The sequence below is a fragment of the Xiphias gladius genome, chromosome 7, assembly GCF_016859285.1.
Source record: "Xiphias gladius isolate SHS-SW01 ecotype Sanya breed wild chromosome 7, ASM1685928v1, whole genome shotgun sequence".
NCBI lineage: Eukaryota > Metazoa > Chordata > Actinopteri > Istiophoriformes > Xiphiidae > Xiphias > Xiphias gladius.
This window is the reverse complement of record NC_053406.1, coordinates 14,604,695-14,614,000: the sequence shown is the minus strand read 5'-3', so window position 1 is coordinate 14,614,000 and position 9,306 is coordinate 14,604,695. Positions and strand designations below refer to the sequence as shown.

Below are 9,306 nucleotides of genomic sequence, written 5' to 3'. Positions count from 1 at the left end.
CTGACTCCATGATGTTGAGATCAGGGCTCTGTTGGGGCCAGACCGTCTGCTGCAGGACTCCTTGCTCTTCTTATCGCTGAAGATAGTTCTTCATGATTCTGGCGTTGTGTTTGGGGTCTTTGTGCGGCTGCAGTTTGACTTTAAAATCTTTGACTTTATCCTTTATTTGGATCCCCATTTGGATCCCCTTCCACAAAGCGGTCGCTGTCTTCCTGGGGTCCTCAGATTCATGTAATGTTCAACCACTAAATATGGCATTCTCTGTGGTTGTCCGAATGGTAATGGAACACAATGATATTGTTTTGTCTTTTTGTTCTTCCCTTTTGTCATTACTCTGTTTTTTTAGGGTTCAGTCATAGTAATGTGTTTTGGTGTGATCTCATTTGTCTGCTCCACCTCAGCTGGGGTGGCGTGTGGTAGATCCAGAAATTGGACTTATTATCACCTTGAAAACTATAATTTGTGCCTTGCAGGGTGTCATTGGGAGAGTTAAAGTAGGGTTTCCAGAGTGCAGTACAACATGATACTCTGTCAACACAATAACAGCTTCTTCTGTTGTTCACTTTTAAGAGTTTTAAAGGTTGAAACTGCTGATATGGTGACATACTGATGACGTTGGCCACCATGTCTTCTGCTTTTTCAGCTCACTCAAATGATAGAAAGATGTTACAGTTAGTACTGAAAATAAGTGTTGATTAGTCAGTTATTAATAGACAATTAATCAACCATTTCCATAATCAATTAATTGTTTAAGTCATTTACCAAGCAAAAATGACAAAATTGTCTAGTTCCAGTTCTCATTTTTGAATTGTGTTTTTGTAAACTGAATATCTTTGGGTTTTGGACTGTTAGCTTTGCAATTCAAATACATTACTTTGGGCTCTGGAACTTTATGACAGTCGGATAAAGACTATTTTTGACATTTAAGAGAATAAATGATCAATGGACTAATCAGGAGACAATAATTAGTTGTAAACCTACTGAAGTTACAATATGACGTGTAGATTTATCGTATCCTGCATGATTTGCATATTTCTGACTGTCTCTCTTGTTTCTGCTGGCATTTCTGGATTTGTATGTGTCACTCATGCTCAGTGTCGATTTAAAGCAGTAATGACATTATTTTAATGTTAATTAATTGCTTGACCGCTCATGTGTCTCTTTCCGTCTGTTCTTCTGTCAGATGTTGTGAGTGCAGCGCCTCACTATCCCACTGGTATTATGAAAAAGATGGACGACTCTTCTGCAAGAAGGACTACTGGGCCAAATTTGGGGAGATGTGCCACGGCTGCAACGATCCGATCACCACCGGCCTCATCATGGTAAGAGGATCTATCTACTGACTCTCATTTCTCATCACCTCCCTGGTTCTTTGTTTGCTGATAAACCTCGAGTTACAGCTTGGAACTGTGACACTCACAGCACGCACAAACATGCAAGAGGACAATAACACACACTCACACACACACACACACACACACACACACACACACACACACACACACACACACACACACACACACACACACACACACACACACACACCATACATTTAAAGCCTCACTGGCTGCTGTGTGCCAATATACGTAAAGTGCATGCACGTAGGATCAGTGCCAGACCTGTAATTGACCCTGACTCCTTTGGCTGCTTTGTCCGATTGTCTTACAGACCACCAGTGAAAGTTGGAGCTGTTGTTGTGACACAGGAGAGCAGAGAGGTTCATCTGCTGAATAGATGTGGTCGCAGCACCGGAAAGCAGATAAACAATAGTCAACCTCTGCTGATAATTGCTGCTGCATTATAGAAAAGACAAGATACCAGCATCAACTGAGACTTTTGTCTGTTTGTCGATTAGCGATGGAGTTGGACACATTCATAGCTTGAAAAAACTGATTAATACTGTATATCGGTGTCATAAAATGCGTTTTTATATGTCTTGAGGCCCCGTTTTCCTGCCGCGCAAAGCGAGCGGTAGCACAAATGCAGGTGCCATGTGATTTTCGTCGGGCAGTAATCCTGTGCCTGTTTGGTCATTTCCTGGCTCCAAATGAACTCACCTCCACTGAGCTGGTTGGAGAGGTGCAGCTGAGGCTGCGTTTATGCTGATCAGGCGGTGCAGTTCAATTTTTTTGCTCTTTTTGTCACTAAAAGGAACTCGCGTTTCTGCCAGCTCAAACTACGTCTTTGCACAAATGCATGGCCATTCACGCACAGGCCTTTCTGAGTTCAAAACACAAAACGCCTGTAATTTCTGTTGAGTTTTTATGCACAGTTTTACTATAGATTGAAATGGTCATTAAAATACAACTTTAGCTGTGTCTTATCAATGCAACTGAGAGGATTAGTTGTTATTTAGTTAATCAATCAAAGTAAATCTACATCTGCAACTTTTTTAATGATCAGATAATCATTAAGTCATTTTTAAGCAAAAATGCCAAACGTTCTTGAGTTCCAGATGGTCAGTTTTAAGGATTCTGGCTTTTATAATTTATGATGGGTATTTTTCTGTTTTTTAAGATATTTCAAAAATGAAATCCGTTATTTCAAAAAATGATCAATAGCTTCACTGATATGAAAATAGCCCTTAGTTGGAGCCCTTCTTACCACTAATGTCTTGCACGTCACTGAACATAATCCAGGTATCCTGGGCCCTTAATGTATTTTGATGTTCAGAATCACTAATCATGTTTTTTGACAAGTTTTTTTTGAAAAGTGACAGCTAGACCCTTGCTGCATGCTTCCTGATAGAGGAATCTTTTTGCATAAATTGGTCGGCGTATTTAGAAATGTGGTCAGTGTGTAGAGTTGATCCATGTTCAACAAAAGCAGGATTTATGAACTGCATATTCCCCCCTGCTCATTCATCACTGGTAAACGTTGCAGAGTTGGTTTTGGTAATCCTTGTGGTATTCACACTACCGAGTGAGGTAAAATTAGAATTATCAGCTGTGGCAGCAGACAATATGAAAACTATGTCAGCTGTGTGTGGAAATATATGAGGCTCATAGTCTGGAAGACTACCGCCTGTCTACTTTGCATGAAGCTCATATGACAGGGAAATTATTCACAGAAAATACTAGCTAATCATTTGTATTTTAGAGGGTGTCAGAAGTCTCTAACAGTAAAATGTTTAAGTGCTATTTGAAGTGGGATTTAACTTGAATTACCTCAATCTGCATATTTGACTTCCATTTTTAGGTTTAATTTTAGACAAAATATCAGAACTACTGTTGTTTAAATTTCCCTTTAAATTATTAAATGATCAAAAATGTGATTGTTACACTTTTGTTGGCCAGTTGAGGTGATAAACTGCCTTCAATGCCAACCAAAACCCAGAATATTGACTACATCGACAAACAACTGACTGCTTGTGGCCCTGTGATAGGGGAAGCTGGTTAAAATAAAAGGCTGACCCCATTCGTTGCAGATAAACTGCCTTCTCTGACACATTTGCCTCCAGGTCAGATTCTGTAGCTGTCATGTGTCATGGTCACGATGAGCAGAAATTATTCATGGCTCTGCCTTCCTCTGCATCTCTGAGTGTGTGTGTGTTTGTGTGTGTGTGTGTGTGTGTGTGTGTGTGTGTGTGTGTGTGTGTGTGTGTGTGTGTGTGTGTGTGTGTGTGTGTGTGTGTGTGTGTGTGTGTGTGTGTGTGTGTATTTTATCACTTACACTGCCTCCAGACAGCTTGCCCCATGCAGTGCAATCTCAGTAATGAAACATGTAGGAAAGTTAATTAGGTGAAGAGATCGCTGCACCACCTATCCTTTCCCCTTCTCTGGTTTAGTGCTCCTTTTACGTTACAAAGACACTGATTGACTGTCTCTGCATTTACACTGTAGTAAATCTGAGATTGGTCAGCCAATTAGGCTTTTTTGCCAAGATGGCCAGACAGAACATTTTTTTGCAGATCAAGGTCAGGTCTTTGCGTCGGCGCCACACCCAGAAGAGGGAGAAGCTTCACGCTGAAGTGCTGCACAGTCACTCTGATGCCTGTGCAGATCAGAAGGGAAAACAATCCAATTTTTAAAATTCAATGATGCCACTGCTGTCAGTCAGTGAAAACATTTACAGCTTCATGATGCAGTGATGAGTCAGAGTCTGCAGACAGAAACGTAGAGCTGATGGTCAGCCAGAGAGAAACATTACATGAGTAAGGAAAGTAAGAATGAGCTGTGTGTTTGCATTTCATGGGATTTCATCACTCCTACCACACAAGCTGATCCTTGCTTTACTCGTTTGTTTGTTTGCTCACAGCTACACTTTGGTAACAGCCTTTTTTTTACTTCCACCAATGAGGTTATATTTTTGCTACCAATTGTCTTTTTGCTTGATAGTTCTATAATCCAAATTTCCTCATGCTGCAAGATTTTTTGACATTACGTTCAAATTTTAAACATTTTTACAATTTTCTCATTGATTACTGTACTCATCTGTTTCCCTGCAGCGTGTACTGTATTTATATACAGGTTAAAAAAATTCTGGGCGTCACGTTGGTCTGGTGGATGAGGATGTGTCACCCCTCTCATTCTTCTTTCTGTGTGTCTATGTGAGTTTATAAAAAGTGACAAAAATACAGGATAGGCAAAATACAGGATGTTGCATCAGGACAACACCAGGTTCTTCAGTGTAATAAAACAATAATTTGTTTTTTTTAAAAAAATCTCCACTCAAGATCCACTTACTCGCTTGGTCTGGAGCTTTCAACTTTATCGCAATCTTCAGGGAGATTGAGTTTGCTCAGTTGGCGTGGAACTGCAAATGTTCAATTATTCCTAGCACTTTAAAGACTTACTGTGCATTTTAGATCAATTGTTTTATAGTTGAAAGCTCCAGAACAAGCAAGTAAGTGGACCCTGAGTGGAAATTATTTTGTCTGCTGCTGTTTCCAAGGTCAAGAATGAACTTTTGAGCTCAAAATAACATTCTTGTCAGTGAACATAGAAAATGTTCTCCGTTTGAAAGTGCTGGTTGTAATATCCTTTACATTGTTTTGTCAGTAACTGCAGCTGCCCTGTGGATGGGGCCATTGTTCTTATTGAATATGATCTTGTAGACTATAATATTATATTGACATCATCTGCAGGTTCCACTCCTGTCAGCACCTTCAGCCTTGAGTAAACTGGTAGTGATTCATCCAGAGGATGTTTATTTGCTATTTACTACCTTTACTCTGACTGATTTCATGTGCTGAACACTGAGTTAACTTCAGTAATTGAATTTTCTCTTCTCCCATCCTTCTCTCATTCTGTCCATCCATTACTCCCCCTCCTGACGGATGAATGTGCAGCTGGTGGGAGCGGGGCCAGACATCGACCTGGGCTTGTCCAGAGTTTGGGAGAAGCTTCTGGTTTCAATGTTTCTCAGTCTCACTGTGTCATCTTTGCATCGGTGTTCTGTCGTCAGCCTTCTCTCCACACTCCTGTATGTCTTTAGAGTGGACATCTGTTTAGTGTTGAACAGCAAGACATTAAGGAGTAATTAACATGGCTTTGAGTCAAACCTTCTTTAATTTAACGATTGAGTGATGATGTTCTGTAGATGCGTTTGTTTATTGATGAGATGATGAACTTTAAGATGGAGTGTGATCCCTGAGGAGACCCAGTCAAGGGCATTTGGGTGTATACATAGTAGAGGTGGTGCTATGATTGGATTGAGAGAGGATTGGACTCTTTTGGAATTAACTTCTGGGAGCATGAGAAACAAAATGGATAAAACACGACATATTTGAAATGTGTAGAGCCTGGGTTATGATAGAAAAGAAGTTTGTGTGACATATCGTGTGACCATGTTGGAAAAGTTTTTATAGCCCTTTCGAATGGCCACACTCAAATGTGGAGTGAAAAGCCGAACCATCACAGAGAGGTAATTATTTAAATATGGAGATAACGGTGCACATTTTCAAACAATTTTACCAGGGAGAAATTCAGTGTTGCACTTGTTTGTTCACTCAAAAAGTGACAAAAGTAGTTGTTTAAAAAAATGAAAAAAGAGAACTTTAAGAAGCAGTTCAAACTCTGCTCTCTTTCTTGCCTTCACACACCTAGATAATTGCTCTGTAAAGTGAGTGTGAATGTCAAATCGTCAGTTTCAGAAAATTACAGAAATAGTTGGAAACGGGCCCCCAAGTCTGGTGCTAGAAAGTTGTGGGGGGAGAGGGTTTCCGGAGCTGTATGACCATCTGACAAGCACTTTTGACGAAGTATGCTGGCAGCTTAAGGCCTTCCTGGTGCGGTGGCACTGGTTAACACTGACTCTTTTTTTTTTTTTTTAAATTAAGCAGACCGGATACAGGTCATGGTGTGACCGACCCACATTGATACAGTTTCTTTTTCAGTGTCATCATATAATTTGGTGTATCTGCTGTCAGTTTCATTTATTCAATCATGGTTGGCCACTGAATCAATTTTTATTGCCCTAATAATCACTGTTCCACATGGTTTGGTATATAGAACTTCAATTTGGGAAAGAGAGCACTGGTATCAGATCAGTACTCAGTATCAGCAGATACCTTGAGTTCAGGTATTGGAAAAGGTATTGTGAGAAAAAAAAGTCAGAACAGTTCATCTTTACTTACTGACTTCAAGTAGAGCTGCATTAGTTTTGGATTGACATGAAGGTTACAACTTTGAATTACAAAATGACAAGTAAGAGGCAGTTTCTTACCATTGATTGAAAATGATGAGTCTATCTCACACTGGTTGTTCCATATGGCAGTGATTTTGTAGTGGGGTGATGTCTAAGCTGTCTATTCACTTTTTCTTTTTCTTTGCCCTAACCTTTGCAGAACCAAACTGCTGGCTGTTTGTCCATCAGGTCCCATTATTGTTTTGACATGATCAATTATGAATATGCCGTTTCCTTCCTTGCCATCACGTTAGTGCTTATAAAAAAAAAGCCTCTGTCAGATGGTTATGGTTTGGCCTGACTAGAATTATGTTAAATCTTGGGGACTTTCTTTGTTTCAGTTTTCGCTTTCTTTGTTTCTGAGATTGCAACAAGTACAGAAACTGAATGTGAAATCCAAGAAGTTTTCCTGACCTCAAAAGTGCTCATAAATCTTCGGGATTTTTTTTTTGGCATCATGAGTAACCTTATGAAAATTCGAATCACATGTGAAAGTTACTCCATGTGCTCGCCTCTCTTTAGCAATTATTGCTTTTGTTTTTAATCTGATAAATACAATGGAATTGTTTCCTTTGTACATGGTTAAAAAAACAAGATTTTTTCAGTGGAGTGCCATGTTGAACAAATAATTAGTGGAAAACAGAAAGTAAAGCAAACATGGACATGATGGGGGGTATTGTCATAAATAACAGACCTGGCCTGGTATGAATTAGTGAGTGAGACTAAGTTTAAATGATTTCATGTGGTTTGTTTCATTTACAATGTGCTAAATTATGATTTCAAATGTCCTACGTGCTAAATTATTATTTTTATTTGTTAATGTTAATGATAGAAATGCAGTTGATATATTTTATGTCATGTAGTGACTCTGTTAATTTAACTGTTTAACCAATGAAAAAAGAGCAGTCCAACAGAGGGAGACAGCAGGTCATGTTCAATGGCTGCTTTGCATATTCTTCATACTGTATTCTGACCTTATGAGTGGTATAAAAATTCTGCCCTACATATGTAGTTAATATTGCGAAATAGAGATATTTTTAGGTCGACTGTCGAACTAATGGAAAGTCCCCGATTATTACTGTGTACTTTATCAACTCCCAATGGTGTGAGGTAGCCCTGTAGTTAAGTGGAAATCTGCCAGTTATTTCTGTAAACGCCCTCTTATTGTTTTGCTGTCTGTCTGACAGGCATGACAGACAGACATGTTTAATAAATGTTGGGAAATGTTATTCATTAAGATCTTGTTGCTGTTCAGGTTGTGATGCTGTTTCCTTAACAACAGGATCGGCTGTTGATAATCTAATCGGGACGGTAAACATGGCAGTCGGTGTAGCGTGGACACAGCAATCTGTCATGGTGTTGAAAATTTTTTTGCACAATATTTAGGATCAGGGTGAGTGGACTTGTCTTTAAGTTGCGTCAGGGAGGTCAGAGGTCAGGCTCACATACAGAGGAAGGCCTTATGTTATGATCTTTTTTCTATTTAAAATATTGCTATCAGTGCCTACACTGTGAGATTTAGAGAGATCATAACCTTTCCAGTGATCTTCAGCTGAGTATTTGCAGAAACTTGTTTAGCATTGCCACTTTCCAGAGTGGAAACACTGACGAAAGCAGAAGCCTCTGTGTGCTGAAATCCCCCCCGGTGGCACGACCGGGGGCTGCTGGGTTTCACTTCTGAGCTGACTGCCAGCAGGTCTGACTAGACTCAACTTTTGCTTTTGATATAGATTCTTAGATACAGATACAGTAAGATGTTAATCTGCTGTGCATCTCACGCACAGGTAATGGACATAAAGCCACTGATATCATTTGTTACTGTTTCAGTTTTCACAATTCGGAGTTTGAGGCTTTAAAGTAGGGGCTACTTTGTCAACAAATTGAGATGTAATGTTAAAGGCCTAACAACAATGTTACAGTAGAAAAAGTAAAAAAGATCCATAAAGTTAGTTTATTTGAATTCCATGTATCAGCATTATCTACCCAAGGTTTGGTAATACCAGCTAACAATAGCCAACATAAACTTCTGGTCATACTAGACCAAGTAAAGCTATAGAAGACGTTGCAGACGAGTAAATTGGTGATAAAAGTTCCTGGATCCTTTTGTTGTTTTGTCTTGTTACTAATTTCTTCAGATAATTGGCCAAATGCAGATGATTGTGAGATGTTTATAATCTAGAGCCAGAGTGGTGATGAGACACAAATAATCAGATGCATAGAGACAGACTTAATTAGAATTATGAGAATTACAGAGGAGAAATTTATTTTCAGACTTACTACAAGATGCCACCAGTTGCTTGTTTTTTTTTTTGGGTTCGGGACATTTGGCCATTTTGGGTTATGAAAATATGCATTTTCACATCATTTTGGACCATTATCATTACAGCACTTATAAAAACACAACATAGGTTGTTATTTTTCACAGTAACTCTTGGAAACATTGGAAAGAAGAACAGTGAAACAAATATGTTCACCGATGAGGTGAGCGCTGTGTCGTGAGGTAATACTTCACCTTTTCGTGATTCAAAAAATCCCCCAAAATTTTACCACTCCTGTCAGTCTCTTTACCAGCCCTCTCTGTGTGCCTGTGATTCGGGGTGCACATGAGAAATGACTGAAATGCTTTAAGACTCTGTATTTTGGTATTAGACTGTACATTGTGGAAATTCAACAGTGTTA

The 9,306-nt window shown here is 39.3% G+C and overlaps 1 protein-coding gene across 2 annotated transcripts in view; it reads left to right on the top strand.

The window, feature by feature from the left end:
• limk1a (LIM domain kinase 1a) overlaps window positions 1-9,306 on the top strand; it is a 57,013-nt gene that overhangs the window by 28,219 nt on the left and 19,488 nt on the right. For both annotated transcript variants that reach the window (XM_040130977.1, XM_040130978.1), the window contains one exon: window positions 1,184-1,322. In XM_040130977.1, the coding sequence (XP_039986911.1) occupies window positions 1,184-1,322 (139 nt within the window). The remainder of the gene's footprint in view (window positions 1-1,183; window positions 1,323-9,306) is intronic.